This window comes from Cetorhinus maximus, chromosome 8 (genome assembly GCF_964194155.1).
Source record: "Cetorhinus maximus chromosome 8, sCetMax3.hap1.1, whole genome shotgun sequence".
Classification (NCBI taxonomy): domain Eukaryota; kingdom Metazoa; phylum Chordata; class Chondrichthyes; order Lamniformes; family Cetorhinidae; genus Cetorhinus; species Cetorhinus maximus.
The window spans coordinates 66,640,122-66,658,452 of record NC_135886.1 but is presented as its reverse complement, the minus strand read 5'-3'; the positions used below and the strand labels follow the sequence as shown (position 1 = coordinate 66,658,452).

General features: G+C 46.2%; 1 protein-coding gene across 2 annotated transcripts in view; it reads left to right on the top strand.

The window, feature by feature from the left end:
- The window catches only part of gdpd2 (glycerophosphodiester phosphodiesterase domain containing 2), a 162,843-nt gene that overhangs the window by 69,388 nt on the left and 75,124 nt on the right, over positions 1–18,331 (top strand). For both annotated transcript variants that reach the window (XM_078546236.1, XM_078546235.1), the window contains exons 7-10: positions 3,455–3,548; positions 12,869–12,949; positions 13,622–13,767; positions 14,681–14,763. In XM_078546236.1, coding sequence (XP_078402362.1) covers positions 3,455–3,548; positions 12,869–12,949; positions 13,622–13,767; positions 14,681–14,763 — 404 coding nt within the window. The remainder of the gene's footprint in view (positions 1–3,454; positions 3,549–12,868; positions 12,950–13,621; positions 13,768–14,680; positions 14,764–18,331) is intronic.

The window sequence follows — 18,331 nt, the reverse complement described above, 5'->3', positions numbered from 1 at the left end:
ATAGGTATGGGGGCAGTGGTTAAAGTGGCCCTTGCTCCACAACATAAGTTGGACCACTATGGGAGCCTGCATGCCCCATCGCGCACTTAGATCCACATCCTCAATAGCAGCTAACTGTACCTTGATGGCAGCTGTCTGAATCTGCATTCCAGCAGCCAGGGATTGCATGATCTCTATCTGAGCTTCCACTGCAGTGATGTGCTGCAATGGAAGCTCAGACAATGGTCAGCAGGTGCTTTATTATAGGTCGGTCTAGCAGTGCTGCCATGGAGATGCCTACTACTTCCATAGTGGAAAGCTTGGGCTTCAAGCTCTGCACAATGTCCTGTGCCACTGTGGAGTTTGACTCCTTCATGCTTCTAGCCGATAACTGTAGACTATCTAGAAGGTCCGTTAATGCACCAAGCATTTTGGTGTGCATGTTCATCAGTATTTCCCTATAATTCACCCAATAAGGTCCTCATTTGAGTCCCCTGCAGAACTGGTGTGCGACCTCGTGTTCTAAGGAGTTTGTATATGCGACGGTCCACGATCATCCTTCAGCAGTTTCATTTCATAGCACCTTTCAGGATGAGGGTGAGGAATGAATGGAGAAGTTGCATTAGGCAGCAACTTACCATCATCCAGAATGGCCTTGGTAGTGCCTGGTGCCACTGGTTTCATGACGCTGGTGCCCATGATCCTGTGGATTGTTTGCTCAAGGGAATGCATTTGTGGTTGTCCTCTGCCAGTAGTCTGGCCCTCCTTCCTATTGTGGGCAACATTCTCTTACAAAAGAAAGGACAGGATGTCAGTGAGTGTGTGCTCGTGTGGTTGGCTGATGTGCATGCCATAGCTGAATAGCTGAAAGTTTGTGGAGGTGGGTAGGGGTGTGTTTAACTGGCATGATCGGAAGATGTTTGTGGGAGAGATGTAAGTCCTGAATGCCAGAGTGTGCTGCTGGGTGAGTGATGGGAGTGTGATGCATTGAGCAGCATAAGGGATGGGTGGTGTGGTGGGTGAGAGATGTGAAGTGGATTTACTCACCTCGATCATTCATGTGAGGCCATTAGCCTTTTTGCAGCACTGCTGCCATATCCTGGGGCTGACATTTTGGGCATTCACCTCGCCACCTGCTCCCATTCCCTTTGGAGACTTTGTTTTGAGGACTTTCTGTCCCCCATCGGATATCTGGGGCAGAATTTTGCGAACAGGGGGCAGGGCCCGCTCACCTATGTGTAAAATGATGTGGGATGACGTCGGGCGGAACCCCCGACGTCATCCCACCCCATTTAAATTTTCAGGAAGGCAGGGGCGCAGCAAAATCAGCTGCAGGCCCGCTGACCTATCAATGGCCAATTGAGGCCATTGACAGGATCATTTAAACAATTAAAGGACCTGCCCCCGTCCAACCTTAAGGTTGGCAGGTCAGCCAGGAGCCCCGGTGGCAAATAGAGAAAACATGAAACCTCATCCACTGGCGGGATGAGGTTTCATGCAGGGTTTTAAAAATTTTAATAAAGTTTTTCTGTAAATTATGAACATGTCCCATCTCATGTGACATTGTCACATAAGGGGAACATGTTAGGGAATTTTTTTTTTCTATTTTTAATATTTTTCAAAGTGTAAGCGATCTCCCTGAGGCAGCACTTAGCCTCAGGGAGATGTGCGCTCTTTCGTGCGCACTCTCGCTTTTAGGGAATCGCCCCCCCCCCCCCCCCGCCCACACAGGGAGTGCATAACACTTCCCACCAGATGTCACGCTGGATGGGCTTTAATTGGCCAGCCCACATAAAATGGCGACACGGCCCGCTCCTCTGGTGGGGATCGGCTCCCCGCCCACCAGAGATTGAGTCAGGCGCGCGCGCCCGTGCCCAACAGGCAGAAAATTCTGCTCCTGGTTTCCTTCCTGGCCTCAACCTCACAATATAGTGTGTCCAATGTGGCATCACTAAAGTTGAGGAGCCATTCCTTCCCCGTGTATGCCATAGTTATCCCTTAACAGCAAAAACCGATTATCCAGCAGCCTACATTGCTTAGCTGCAACTTCTCTTTTGTAGGGACTGCATCTTTAAAAAAGGAAGCCTGCCTGGTGCTGTTTCACACCAGGAGAGAAGGGGGACTGGATTTTCAACAGCGAGCGGACTTTGAAAGTTGCTGTCCTGGAAGTTTTCTTGGCGTCCTGACGCCTCCAGGACAGTTCTGGATTTTCAAAGGGATGGCAAGAGGAAGGGAACAGGGAAGGCACTGGGCACCAATACCTCACTAGGTAGCTTGTTAAGGGGCTGGCACAGAGCAGAATGGAATTTCGAGTAGTTCTTTAGCCAAGCCTGACCAAACTTGTGCATATCAGTGGATGCTTAAGCACTATAAGAGGTGCTCTCCTTTTAGACCATTCTTAGAATCCACCTTTTTGGATAAGCTTTTATTTGCGCTCCCCAATATCTCTTCCTTTGGCTTGGTGTCCATTTTTTTTATTGCACTTCTGGGGAGCACCTTTTAGATGCTTTTCTACATTGGAGGCACCATATGAATGCAAATTGTTTTTTGATAAACTTAGAGTAAATTCAACAAATGTGCACTTCTAGCACGCGAAAAAGAGCATGGGCCGGATTTTACTCTCCCTCAATGACAGGTTTGCAGGTGGGAGGCATGTAAAATCCAGCAGGTGGCCTATGCGTTGCCTATCCGCCTGCCCCGACCTGTGAAATGTCGGGCGGCCCACCCCTTGGGCCAATTGTGGCCCTGAAGTGACAAATTAATGGCCACTTAAGGGCCTCATCTCACTGCCACCGGTATCTTACCAATGCCGGAAGGACGCCCACACCACGCGAGAAGGCTGACAGCTTTAGCTGCACGTGCTGGTGTCAGGCAAGGGAGAGGACCACCTTTGCAGTCCCTGGGCCCATCAGAGGGAACACCCCTGCGCCACCCTGCCCCCAGCAAAGGTCATTCCCCCAATTACCCTTCCCCTGGCCCCTTGAGCCCAGCCCTTTACCCCCCTCCTCCCTCCCTCTTTAACCCCATTCCCCCTCACCCCCTTCATCAAGATCCCTAACCTCAAAATTACCGGGTCTCCTCGGTGTGGTGGGACAGCCTGCAGTCGCACCAGTGGCCAACGCTCCTAGTGACATTGCTGGGCCAACAGAGCTGCTAGCAGCTCTCTAAGACGGGACTTCCTCCTGAGATGGGGTGGGGTGTGGGGAAGTCTCATGTTAAAAAAATGAATGCCGATAAAGTAAAATTGGAACAGAACGGATATCTTAGAATAAGACTACTACACGAGGTAAATAAACAGGAATACAAGACTACTCTTTGGGATGAATGGACTGCTTTCAAACACAATTTCTAAGATTATAGATTGAATCATAGATGCTACTGTTACTGCTCTATTTGTGAAACTGAAGAGCCAGTTCACTGGCATTTGCTTTAAGTTCGTAATTTTGTAATTTAAAGATGCATTCTATTTCTGCAGGTAACAGCTCCTTTCCTCCACATTGGTGCAATTGTTGGTGTGACTAGTATGGCCTGGTTCGTCACTGATCAAATTTTCCGATCAAAGCGGAGAAGTGAGTAACAGAGAAATACAATAGAATGGGACAAACAGACACTGCAATTAGCTGTATTTGAACCTAAGTTTTAAAATGAGAATTTACAATCTAAAGGTCTCATAATTGATGGAGTTCTGCTGCCAAATTTCCTGTGATGAGTAGAGTTACGTAGGTATTTTGCAACTTTGCACGGCTGGCAAGGGAGTCTTGCCATTTTGGAAGTGCGTATCAGAAATTTAGGTGCACACTGCATATGAATTTTCAACCATTTAAATTTACCTGACAATTGAGTTCTTCCATTGAGCAGGTCTTATCTCAAGTCACAAAAGAGACTCTTGAACCTACTGGGGAAGAGTGGCTGAAGTGGGTTATAGTGCCTTCCTCGTGGTTTTTATCTTCCAAGTACCTTCTCCTAGTTCGGTTGCAACCAAGCCTGCAGAGCCAATATAACCTTATAAGAGAGGGCAGGGTAGGGGAAGAGAGCCATTCACAACTATTGGATACAAGTAATCTCACCGGATCTCAACAAAGTATTCAAAGGTGGCACTGCAGTTTCTGCTCATGGAATTTTCTGCAGTGGAGTTAGAAGCCTACCCTTGTGACTCAGAGGGCGGAATATTCATCTCCCGCCAGTGGCGGGAATCATGGCGGGTGGGGGGCTCTAAATTTGGCATGATGGAAAAAGTCAGTTTCCCGCTGGTGGGAAATTAGTTTGGAATTTTGTTTGCCCAACTTTATAGGTGGATTGAATTTCCTGCTGACCTATGTCTGGAAGCACATTTGCATTAATTTGCATCTCATAACTGCTCAATAAAAGGCCAATTCGCCGGAATTGCGTTTCCCCTCTAAATTAAATGCCGAGCGAGCTGATAATTAGGATAATCTGGTTCCTGACTGAATATAACTGGCATGTACCTTGCGAGCTTCAGTTCATCATTGACTTCATGGTCACTAGAGACTGCTTTTGCCTACCTTTTAGAGTGTTGCTGCAAGGTACAGGATGCCTGTATCACAAGCTGCACTAAGGCTGGTCACGGGAGGCAAGGGATAGAAGGAGGCAGGACTGGAGGGGGGAGCACAGGAAGGGGGGGGGCGCAGAACTAGGGAGTGGTCAAGGAACAGAGTGGAGTAGTGAAAGATTGTCCTGGGTCCAGAGTTGTAAGACTATCCAAGGAAGAGTCAGACACTGTCCAGGGGTTAAGGCTACACTATCTGAGGCATCTTGAAGAGACTGTCCTGGGGCTGAGGCCACACTGTCAGGGGCATACTGGACAGATTGGCCTGGGGCTATGTGGGCCATGTTAGAGGGTTCTGCATAGCATGCATGTCTTGGTCCCAGTCTTGGGTGGGGGCAGGCCTCTCTGGGCAGTGATGGTCGTGCACAGTATGGTGTGCAGAACGTGGTCAGTCACCTAAGGAATTTGTTGCTGGGGTTTTAGAGTCACGGTATTGTGAAGCAGAGGGCATGGAAATGTTCAGGGGAGGCATCTGGATCTTGTATGTCAGCGGCTGTAAAGTCATGGGGGATATTAGATGGTCTCATGGAGGTCGGACCCGAAAAGTAAGGGTACATGTAGCCTCAAAGGGGAAGGGTTAGGTCGACAAAGGACATGGGGACATCAACATTAAAGGGCTCAGTGGGGAGAGCAGGAATATCTACATGGACAATGATGGGGTCAAGGGTACCAGGGGGAGGATAGTGGGCTGGATAGTGACAGGAGGAAGGGGGATTTGGAGGCGATGAGTATGGAGAAGGATAGGAGGAACTTGGTGGATAATAGGGGAGGTGGGAAACTGGTCTCCCTGACGAAGGTCAGCAGCACCATTTTGATCTCGCCTAACAATGACAGTTCAAAAAATAAGCCAGAGAAACATCAATCAGGAACGGGTCTCAGGGCGTATGGGAGGAGTTCAGCATAGCAAACTTTGGCAAATTGAAGGAGCACCCTCTAGATTTCCTGCCCAAACCATGGAGAGCATGGCTCAGCTGAGTGCTGGACTTGAGGGCACAACAAATGAGCTTGGCTGCTTTAATAATGGTGCACTTTCAGGCAACATGCCATTAAGTTTAGGTGCCCTCAACTTCGCTTGTCTAGGGATGTGATAGCTCATATTTGCCACATTCTCTGTGAGGAACCCGAGCTGCACGGACTTGGAAAGCATCCGATGCTGGCTGCTCTGAAGGTGTTAACCAGACAGGTTTCTCAAAAGAAACAGTGGACTTTGCTTACAGAGCTTCAGCAGCAGTTACATGCTTCCATCAAGAACCACAATTAGACACAAACTCCACCCGTAAGGTTCCCCGTGCTTTGAGCTGATTAGCTCACACTGTCACACGATACTGCACAGTACAATAAGTCTTAAAGCTACATTCACCACATTCCTTAAAGCTACAGTTACTATATTTCCCCCCTTTAAATTTTCTTTTATAATTTGTATTTACAAGAACAACTACATTCATGATATTACAAACATATACATGGGTTATGAAATTATAAGTTCAGCCTCTCAGGTGGTTTCCTGATCCAGATGGAACATCGTAGCTCCATGACTTTAGAATCTCTTACTGAATCTTCATTCTCTGGAAGCGCAGCAGCATCAGGTACCTCCTTAGGCACAGGCAGCTCAGTGTTATCCACTAGGACAGAGACATCCGGTATGTCTATCGTTGGTTGATCAATCACAACGGGGACCACAAGTTCTACAATGGTTACAGATGGAATATCAGTTTGTTGGGGTATCTCCCTTCTTCTCAAATGATCCATGTGTTTGTGGGTGATCCAGCCCTCCACTTCTATGTGGTACGACAATGGTCCGGTCACAGAAACTATTACACCAAGTAACCAACTCGATCCCCCATCGAAGTTTTGTACAAATACTGTTTCACCGACAGTAAATTCTCGCTCTCAACTATGCAAATCATGAGTCACTTTTTGATTCCCTTGACTGTTCTCTACCTTCCCCATCAAATTGGAAAGTACCAGGCTTAATCTCATGAAGCGCTGCCTTCGTACAAGTAATTCTGAAGGTGTTGAACCTGTAGTAGTGCGGGGGGGGCGGTTGTTCATTGTCTTTTCTGAACCATCTTCTATCTTGTCGTCTTCTGTCTATCACAGAGTTTAGTCTTGTCCTTCATTTTGACTTCACAATCGGCCAGACTTCTCTCAGGCGAAATCTCAACTTGGTTTAGTTCAGGGGTTTAGCTACCCATGACTTCATCACCCCCTTGTATTTTGGAAAGTTCCATGACTTTTCCTTCTACTGCCTCTTTTGTTTGTGAAGCTCACTTGCTTCATCTTGAATTCTGTAATTCAGCAGAGTCTCCTTGAGTTTCTGCTATTCTTCCATGCTGCTGTTTAAGACAGTCTTCATTTCCTCAGGTTGCTGAATGGCTATACACTCCTTTTGCAACCTGTTAAGGTCCTTTGATTCTCTAGGCTCACTCTGAAGTACCTTGCCTTGATCCTTTTTTAACTGGGGAGATCTTCTGGCTTCCTTTTGAAATCTCACTGGCGAATCAATGTTAATTTCCCTCAGCCAATTATGACCTAGAAGACTTGGTCCTTCACCTTCCACGATAATCACAGGGAGCTGTGCTGTCTGGTGCTTGTAATAAACAGGTACAGTGATAATACTTTTCACTTGTATGATTCGCCAATATATGTTTTCAATTTGGCTGAAGCCTGCTGCAAATTCAGTTGTTGAGTACCCTCGTTTAAATATTTGAACATATGCTTCCCCGACTACAGTGGTTGATGCACCGTTATCCACTTCCATAATCAAAAGTTTTCCATTGACCTGCAGAGTAACAGTGATTGGCTCTGGCGTTTTCCCTACTTTCACATTAAATAGAGAATAAACATTGGAATTAGTGGTTTCTGGTTCTTCCACATTATGTACTTCAATCAGTTTAGTTTGCTGCCTGGGAGTCTATCTCAATCTTTCTTTATATTGCTTCAGTATGTGCCCTCTTTCATGACAATAATAGCACTCCACCTCTTTAACACTGCAATATTCAGGGATATGGTTACATCCTCATCGCTAACAATTCATTTTCAGATTTGCTGCTGAGCTGTCTCCTGTGTATTTTTATAATTTTCGGGTAACAGGGACTATCTCACACTATGTGGCTGACTCCCTGGTTTTCACGCCATGTCCAGTGGTTTTTTGCCACCCCAACTGGAAAACAGCGCCATTTTGTACACCCTGTAAGGCCTGCGAATCCTGCTCAGCGCTTTCCATCGCAAGGACTATTTCCAATACTCTTTTAAAATCGACATTTACTTCAATATTCATCATTAAATTACATCATCATGCACACCACAGACCAAACGATCCCTGAACATATTGTTTAGGGTCTCCACGAAGTCACAATGTTCAGTTAGCTGTTTCAACTTCGCTACATATGTTGCTATGGTTTCCCCCGGCGCTCTTACTCTCGAATTAAATTTGAACCTCTGCGTGATTACGGAGGGTTTGGGTTGAAAATGACCCTTTACGAGGTCTACCAATTCGCTGAAGGTCTTCGAATCGGGAGCATTCGGGGCTGTCAAACTACGGATTAAATTATAAATTTTACTCCCACAGACAGTTAAGAGATTTGCTTTCCTTTTTTCCTCCACCGTTATTGCGTTTGCTTGGAAAAGGAAACTGAGGTGTTCTATATATTGATGCCAATCCTCTGTAGGTGAGTCAAAGGGGTTGGGTCGATCCTGTCAAAAAGTAGCATACCTGGTGAATATATTTTCCCTTTCTTCTGTTTAAAACAAGATACTCACATTCACTGGGCAAGATACAGTGCCAGAGCCAATTTATCCTCATCTCCAGTTGTTATAGGCTTGATTTTCCAGACAGGTTTCTCATGAGAAACAATGAACTTTATTTACAGAGCTTCAGCAGCAGTTACATGCTTCCATCAAGAACCACCACTAGACATAAGCTCCACTCGTAAGGTTCCCTGCGCTTTAGGCTGATTCATTCACACTGTCATGTGACTACACAGTACAATAAGTCTTAAAGCTACAGTCACTACGTTCTTTAAAGCTACAGTTACTAAAGAAGGTTACCAACGCACTGAGCTTTTTTGCCAGCAGAGCCTTCCAGGGCTCCACTGGGTACATTTGTGGAATCTCACAATCAACAACACACAAATGTCCAAGGGAAGTGACAGATGCCCTTTTCAGTAAAGCTTTATTCTGCATGGATGAAGCAAGCCAGACTGCCAGAGCTGTGGGATTCGCTGCGACCTCAGGCATCCCGCAAGTGCAAGGACACATTCACTGCACACATGTGGCCTTGACCACTCCCTGGCAGCAGCCTCTGAGATTCATTAATCGAAAAGGATTTCACTCTCTGATTGTTCAGCTAATTTGTGATCATAGAAAACAGATCCAGCATATTTGTGATATGTACCCAGGGAGCTCACACGATTCATACAGTTTGCATCACTCCTAGGTGCCAGAGATATTTGAGGGAGCTCTGCACTTAAGAAGATTGGCTCCTCAATGATAAGAGGTATCCCCAGAAGACATGCTAATGATATCTGTTCATCGGCTACAGAGTGCATCTGAAGTGAGATACAATGCTGCACATTCAGCCACAAGGCCATTAATAGAGCAGACTACTGGCCTCTTAAAGATGCGTTTCAGATATTTGGACCAGTCAGGCAGACTCTCGAATACTCAGCGCAGAGTGCTCCACGGCATCGTTATTTGCTGCCCCCTCACAACCTAGTGCTGCAAAGGGGGGATGTTTTACCGCAGGGAGGCACAGAGAAACCAGACGTCTCCTCAGACAAGGAGGACTGGAAGGAGATGAATCTGAAGAAGGCGATGCTTCAGATGAGCCACATGAGGATGCCATTGCACAGGCATGATGCAGCAGACGTACCCATGGCAACCTCATAGCTACAAGATTTCAAGAGGAATAAGGTGAAGACAAGTTTTTGAGATCGAGTTCTCTTCATATTTCGATGCAGGGAACACAACAAAATCGGAAAGGTCATCAATCTCACAATGATCACAGAGGAAGCATAATTCACCTTCAACCCTAATGATGGAGTCATCTTTGAAAGGCGCAGTAGCCTAGGGAACATGTGGCTGCTGTGGAATGTTATAACAGCTCGACTAGTGCACCTCCTTAGGCAGCTACACATAATGCAGTCCTTTCAACAATGGTGGCAACAAGTCAGTGGGCATGGCATCCTTCAAGAGACTGTAACGCCATTGCACACATGGATGCACACATGCCAGTATGACAACAGCTTGTCAAGGCAACTCTAATTCATCAATGGTTAGCACATGACCATCTCAAAACGGAGCTATATCTGGACAGCATCGTCTCCAAACAGCAGCCTTCATGCTTGAATAATGCAGATGCACCATCTCGATGCTGAACCCCAAGATGTCATTGGAGATCAGGATGCAGTGATTTGTTACTTGAAAGAATGCACCCAAAGCTGAGAGTTATGTTAACATTGCCCTCACCGAGAGTGGTTTAGCAGGACCATTGTGATTATTGTCAAGCACTCATTACCCTGCATTCATCAGAAGTTTACCAAGTTTATGTCTTGCATTGCCTTGGCATTTGGGAGAAATGTGGCCCATTCAGTTTTGACACAGCAGTGATTGATAACTTCTTCCCTTCATTGATACTGCTGAGCACTCGGAAGATGTGCCAGAGCATCACTTTCATAGTGTTACAACCCTTGACACTGTACATCTCACAAAGACCAATCCTTTCTATCTACCCTAAATCAATGAGTGCACAGTCATACAATGAATTCCATATTGATTTGCGTTCTGTGACATTACAGAGGGGTTCCATAAAGCATCGCTATGCAGCCATTCAGAAGCCAAGTAAGATCCTCACAGGTAAGTAGACGGCTTCATCAGCACCAGCACACCTCTGACATTACACACGCATTCCCCTCTAGTAGACATTTCAAATGACGCCAAGTGGAACCAAGCTCCATCGTTCTGCATCATGCATGGGGAGAGTGGGAACGAAGAAAGGAATAACACGGAAATGAAAACACACTACAGAAAGGTTTGAAAGCCTATGGGTGCTCGATGATGAATACTACTTTTCTCAAAAACTCAGTTATAAAATAAATGCCATTGCAAAGTACACTTGGGAGGAAAGACTCTAATATTGGTCATGACTCTAATGTTGTAACATCTACAAACTACAGATTTCAGTGTGACAGCATCAGGATAATCACTAACCTTGACTAAATATTGTCATGAGGCCACATAATATTTGCCTGAGATGTAAGGCTTAGATGTGTATTGTCCACCCATCATTTTCGTATAGGAAGTGCCTTTGTTCAGGTCGCAGACGTAGAAATGAAAGTGATTTACTGTGATTAGATTGAGTGAGACTCAATGGAACTGAGGGACAAGATGGAAGATAATTGGGGGGTGTGCATTTTGGTCCCTTGAATGAACGTGGGACCTTGCATCACATTGATTAGCCATTCAATACCTGAGACTGGAATAGAGAGATGAGATAATCGCTGATTGAGGAGACAGGCTCCAACATAATAGCTCACTCACAGTTATTATCCCATGTTATAAATGTATTCTGGTGGACCGTCACTGGCTTGTTGGAGGAGGCCGATCTCTCCTTCCATGCAGGAACAACCTCTGTGCTTGCCAGTGAGCTCTACTACCTGCTTCTTGTGGGAGGGGCGTGTCCTCAGCTCAGGGGTACAATCTCCGGTCTTCACTCTCTCCTGTTGGTTGTGGAAGATCTTGTCCTGCACAAAGACATGGTTTGACTGTGAGCATTATGGATGAAAGAGCACTTCAGAAGCATGCATGCCTGTTCTGTCTGCTGAGTCCTCCCAAGTAAGGGATTAAGACAATGTTTGTGCAGGATCTTACATGAGATGGTGAGCTTAAAGTAGCTGGCAGACATGCAGTGCTGATGTTCCATCTGCTGATAGTGTGTGACATCCCTGTGGACTCTAACCCTTAGCCCTGATGCTCTAATGAGAGTCTGAGTTTGAAGTGAGTAGAAGTTTTATTTGCCCAAGCGGAGTACATCAGATCATTCTTCTTTTCCTACATTGTAGGGTGCTCCTTCTCTGTTGGCCACGGGCGCTGACATCCCCGGCGACCTCCTCTCAGGCCAGCATGGTCAGCTGGAAGGACCTCCTGCTCCCATCCTAAGGAAAGAGGACCTTTCCTGGATGACCTGGAGGTGAATCCCCATGGAGGCCTTGCTGAACCGTAGAGCCTAGGGTTTTGTACATTTTGATGTCATGGTGAAGCAGAAGTTCATATCACACCTGGCCTGCAGTGAGCGAATGTCTGTGTAGGTGCTGTTTAAATATGGCACCAGGACCTTCGACCCCATGAAATAAAGGCACGATGGACGAATCCCTGCCCGCCCCACCATGAGATTCGACGAGCTCCTCGTCAATGCATAATTAATAAGCTGAAAAGTGGGCGGATAAATCCAACCCGCCACCCAGCGGGAATCATGTCGAATTTTCCGCCTGCCAGTGCACTTAATCTCCACAATGGAAAATTCCGCCCACAGATGGGAATATTACCACTGAGCCCATAGTCACCCAGTCTATACACAATTACCTCACTGGGGATCAAAACAGCATTTGGAGAAAGTATTCTAGTTGCCACTCACTGGGGTTGTCTGGAGTGCGGCTTGAGCCCTTCACCCTCTAACTCAGGGACAGGACTGCTACCACTAAGCCAAAGGCTTACTCCTATTTAACTTAATTCATGGTTGGAAAATCATGTATTGCACATGCCTGAATGTCCATTTGTGTTCCTAGTGAGTGAAGCACCTGCCCAACAACACAGTCTGAAAATTATCCTGATGATACCAAAGTTCTGTATAGGTGAAGTTACAATGGTTCAGATGTGGATGTAGGACTGAGATGAGGAGAAATATCTTCACTCTAAGGGTTGTGTTACTTTGGAATTCTCTACTGCAGAGGGCTTTGGATGTTCAGATGATTAATATATTCAAGAAGGAGATTAGATTTTTGGGTGCTAAGGGAATCAAGGGATATAGGGATAGGGTGGGATAGTGGAGTTGATATAGGTGTCCCGCATTATTGAATGGCAGCGCAGGTTTGATAGACTGCATGCTACTCCTATTTCTTATGTTCTTATAATGCTAAGGTCCAGTAACAAAAATAACAGAGACAACGCCTAGCAATAATAATTAGAGTTAGAGGGAATAATTTGAAACCTCAGGGTGGTTGGGTTAAAAATTTTAAAATGGGAATTCTAACTTCTGGTTGTGAGGGAGGCAGACTGTGGAAATTTTAATGCGACTACATGTCTGAGATTTTATCTGTGTTTCAGATTCAATGCTGACTGTCTCAGTTTCCCGGACATTAAGAAACCCAGCAAATGAAAAGAGGAAAAAACAGCTGGATCAAACTGGTATGTGTATTTCTAGCATTGCTTGTGGGCCAGGAGTGCTTTCTCCTCGAGCCCCAAGCAAACGTGCTTCACCTCGCAATTGGACCATCCCCTACAACTGTCTAACTCCTCAACTGATATGTCTGGGTCCCTCATGATATCTAACCCACCTCATCATGTCCATCCCTTCAACAATGAGCTCAATGTCATCTCTCAATGTCCACAACGACCCATGATCTCTCTGCCTCCGATCTCAGACACTACCATCTACCCACAATTTCAGTGGGTTCATCTCTACTCCCCAAATATCCACTTTGATCCATGATAAATTCCCGCCTACCTCATGTCCAACCCTCCCTTTCCCTCCATCCTTCCTCGCCATTCCTCAGCTGCAGCTGTTGCTGAAGGCCTACTCTCTCAACAGCCGAACTGTCATTCTCTCAACTCTCAACCTCGCTGGCTGTGTCCATGAAATGAAGTCCAAAAATGTTAATCAGATCCTGACCTTAAACTTGGTTGGCCATCTAGGAAACCCATACCTCTGGGCTTCCCAGTGACTAAAGCTCCTTCCCAGCCCCTCTACTTCCCCGTAAATATTGGGGCCAGATGGCCGGTTTGCTGGAATGGATATAGTTACAGTGCCAGAATTTTTATAATGGGGGCTTTTTGACTACCTTACACTTTTGTTTTCAGTTTTTCAGATGGTCCTGCCGATGTTCTATCTCGGAGTGGTGATAATTCTTTATTTCATTCCTTGTGCAATTTCTTCCCCTTGTATCATTGAAAGAGAAAATCTGGCACCACGACCATCTATGATGGGGCACCGTGGAGCACCCATGGTAGGTTTCTGCTGTTCTATTCCATAAAGGCAGTTGGTGAAGGACAAAACGAGAACCAATCTTTACACGCTTTTACATTTATTTACAGAGTTATAGATTACAAGTCTACACCTCTTAACACAACACCCATTGCCTTTGTCTATTTGTAGGGGCTCAAGTGAATGCCCAGAATCTGAATACAATTAAACATAGTTAATTTATCATTAGCATTTGCCATCTGTTGTTGTACATGTAATAGAATTCCTATTGGCACATGAGAATGTAAACACAGCCAGCTTTGGGTGGGTAGCTTAGCTGCCTGTCCAGAAACATTCATTAAAATCAGACATAGCAGAATCCAGGCAGCTTTCTGGCAGATAAGTAACACAAGCCATTTTCACCTTGACCTGACCAATTTCCACCGGCAAGACAGAGATAAAATCCCCTCCAATGTTTTTGTACTATTTGTGTTTGTCAGTCAACAAAACAGAAGTTCTTGCAGACTACCTGACAGCTTTTTAAAGTGATCCTTGATGTGGGAAATCATGCCTTTATTGATTGTACAAAACAACCTTTACCCTGTTCCTGCCTCCTGCTGTATCTGATCCTGAGTAGTCTTGAAGGAACTTTGCTCTGCATCTAATATGTGCTATATTTGCGAGTTTGCTTGATGGGATGGCGCAGAGAGGATTTTATTCTTCACCTAATCCCTGCTGTAGGTGACCTGCGAGTACTTAAGAAGACAGTGTAGGAAGAACTTAGTTTTAGAGTAAGCTTTATTCTTCATCAAACCCATGCTGCATCTGATCTGAGTGATTGATAGAAAAGTGTAGAGGTAAACATATTTTCATCTAATCCATGTTGTACTTGATTTGGGAGTGTTTAATGCTGACACTGGTACATTAGATGCTGACTGTTCTATATATTGTTTTAGTTGGCTCCAGAGAACACCTTAATGTCTTTTGAGGAAACTGTGAAATGTGAGGCATCTACTTTTGAAACTGATGTGCAGATCAGGTATGTGACAAGCAGCATTGTTTTTTAACCAACAAATGTCTTGGAGTTATCAAGTATATAGTCCCTGTGCAATCACTCTACACCCTCCCGAGCTCCCCACCCAACCAACCTACCAACATCAAGTTGGAAATCTGAAATATAAGCAAAAAAATCCTGGAAATACTCAACAGGTCAGGCAGCAGAGTTAATGATTGGGGTGTTTTGTGAAGGTGGTAGTCCCGCCCCTTGGCTGAAAAGTCAGGGTTGAGTCCGCCTCCATGAAGCGGGACGCTACATCCTAATTTTATGGCCGTCAGGCTGTTAAATAGCTGAGGTCATGGCTTCCAGCTCCATCTCTGAGGTTGTTCCACCTCCAAGAGCTGCTAACCAGAGGTGGTGGCCAGTGCTGGCACTGTAGCAGTCCACCGTGAGAACACCATGGGGGCCGGATTTAAAAATTAGTCAGGGTGGCTTTGCCAGACCCAGTCAGTCAGACCCCGGTGAGATGGGTGGGCTCAGGGATCGAGAGGCCAGGGGAAGAAAAGAACAAACTGCCTCAATAATTGCCGGGTGTGCCTCGATTGGCAATAGAGTGTCCAGCCAAGAGAGAACCCTCTCAAGCCTGCAGCCAACCCTGGCGTCCTTGCCACATTGGCTGCACCTCCTGCTATGCAGCCACTTCCTTTTTACTTGCCAGAGTGCGGACACGGCGGGTGGATTGCATGACCCCAGCAAAACTGCTGCATTTCTTCAATTAGTGCTGTCAAGCGGCTCATTAATTGGGCTGATTTAATTCCTTCACATGTCAGGCAAACAGCTCATTGCCTGCTGGCACAAATTTGCTGGTACACCCACCTCCAAAGCTTCCTCTGGCTCTCCAGGAAAATTCACCTTGCAGAATTTAACCAAGAAGTATAAATTGGAATATGTAATCCAATGTTAAATAATGTACAGAAAGTAAAATAAGGGCCAGAATTTTCCCACCCCGTCCACAGCGGGTTTCATGGCAGGCGGGAGCAGAGAATCCAGCAGCAGGTAAAAAGTCGCAAATCCGCCGTCGTAAAAACACATTGCAATTCTCCCGACGGTGTGCTCATGGTGGGTCAGTTATCCTGCCGACCAGTGGCACGAACACCATTTGCATTCATTCGCATGTCGTGAATACTCACCGGCAGCTTGCCACGCCTTCCAATCTCCCGTCACACCAGCAGGAAATTACATCGGCCTTAAACGCATTTGAAAAAGGATGGCGTGCACAAGTCAGACCTCAGTTCACTGGTAACTTCGAGGTGAGTGTAACATATCTGCCATAGCACCGCGCCGGTCTTGTTGCGATGAACGCCATTCTGTTGGGGCTGTAGGGTTGGACAGCTTCTTCTCTTTTCTTTCACTGTTCTGAGGAACACCACTGTGTTGTGGTACTCATGCAGGCCTCCACTTTAAGAGACATAGCACTTCAACCGGGGGTGGGCTGTGAGGCGAGGGTCGGGTTGACGAACATGATGGGGGCAACAGGGAGGGAAGACCAGTGAGAGAGAAGGATAAACATTTTAGGGGCAGTGGGGAAGGCAGGCAGTGAGAGGGAACGTCGAATACTATGGGGGCAATGGGGAGGGAAGGCTATGGAGTGGCAGTGAGAGGGAAGGGCGAACATGATGGGGGCCTTTGTGGGGTCACCCTTGAACCCCATGTTGCTGCAGGAGTGTGCTTAGAAAGAAAGCAGAATACCACCTTGTGATGAAAGCAACTGAAAGCCAATGGCTTCATTAGCAATGTTAAAAGGCTACTCAGAATTTAGTGTCTACATGTCACAGTTGCTGTATCTCAAGAGTAACACAGGAATGTAGAATTAGGAATGTAGAATTTGGGAATGTAGGCAAAAGTGAAGGAGGCACAGCTGTATCATATATGGCATTCCAGCAATGAAGGCTTGTCACATGTTCACCAGCTGTGACACTCCTAATGGGCCAAATGACATTCACTAATTGACCATGAGTAATCGATTGGTCATTAATATACCTCATCAGAGATTGGAGCACAGAGCTAGGTTGGGTCACTCATCTCAGTTAAACTTCAGCATCCCACGCAGGGGTTAAGATGTTACATCTGCAATGCCATCTTGGTCACCTTGATGTGTGTGCTAGTGTCTCGGGTACAAGGTGGCATCAGCCATAATGCAAGTAGGGCAGGAAACCCTTACAATCTCCAAATGTGTCATCTATGAGCTTCGCTTTCTTGCCCCTTGAATCACTAACGTCTTCAATGTTTCCCTTCAGAGAGAAGGCAAAATCAGATATGGACCCAGGGCTCAATGCTGCCTTTGTCAGAGTCCTAATGCAATGAAGGAGGGAGAGGCAACTCTACACGCAGCTCCAGCAGGAGGGACATGGTCAAGCAGAGCCACAGCATGAACAGGAGGAGAAACCCAGACAATGGGGGAAACTCACCAGACCTGGGGTTTATCATAGAAGAGTCTCCTATTTACAAATGAGTGAGAGGCAATGCCGTGCTTGTCTGCACTTATCCCGAGCTTTAGTACATCACATATGCCACATTCTTCTTCAAGCCCTGACGCCACGTGGAGTTGGAGGGTACCCCCGGCTTTGAAGATGACTGCTGCACTCAATTTCTTGGCCTCTTGGTCTTTCCAAGGACTTCAGTCCTCAACACATCGATGCATAATGGAGGTCACAGATGCCCTTTACAGGAAGGCCCATCATTATGTCAGGTTTGCTCTGGATGAAGATAGCCAGGCTGTGAGATTCACTAGCTTCGCCACCATCTCAGGCTTCCCAAGAGTGCAGGGTGCAAAAGGCTGCACCCATGTGGCTATACGGACTCCATGGCAGCAGCCCCTAATGTTTATAAAATGTAAGGGCTATCATTCCATCAATGTACAACTGGTGTGTGAATACCAGAAGCACATACTGCACGTTTGTGCAAGGTACTTTGGGATTTATCATGACTCCTACATCCTGAGTCACTCCAAGATGCCTGAGATTTTTGAGGAACCATTATGTCTGCAGGGATGGCTGCTTGGGGATAAGAGGTACCCACTGAAATGCTGGCTGATGACACCAGTGCGTTGCCTTGGAGTCGTTTTGAGGAGAGATACAACACTGTTCACAGCTCCACATGCTCCCTTATAGAATATACCATAGGGCTTCTGAAGATGCATTTCAGATTCCTGCACTACTCAGGTAGCTCACTGCAATATACTCCCAACAAAGTTTCCCGCATCATCGCAGTGTGTTGTGCCCTTCACAATCTGGCAATGCAAAGAGGTGAACCCCTGCCAGAGGATGAACTGGAGGAGGATGAGAGTTCATCGGAGAATGAAGATCTGGAGACCCAAGAACCTCAATAGATGCTGAGTGTTAGTATAAGTGTAATCATGCCTTGAGGAAGGAAGACATGGGAGATGTGCTCATGATACGTTAATCGCTGACAGGTTCCAGGAAGAGGGAATATGGTCACATCTCTCCTAGCCCTCAATGCCATTCTCTTTCAACTCAGGGGATGTCCACCCACTTGCAGCAAGAACGAGTCCTAGCATTCACACTTGCCTCATGACTCACCAGGCCGTGAT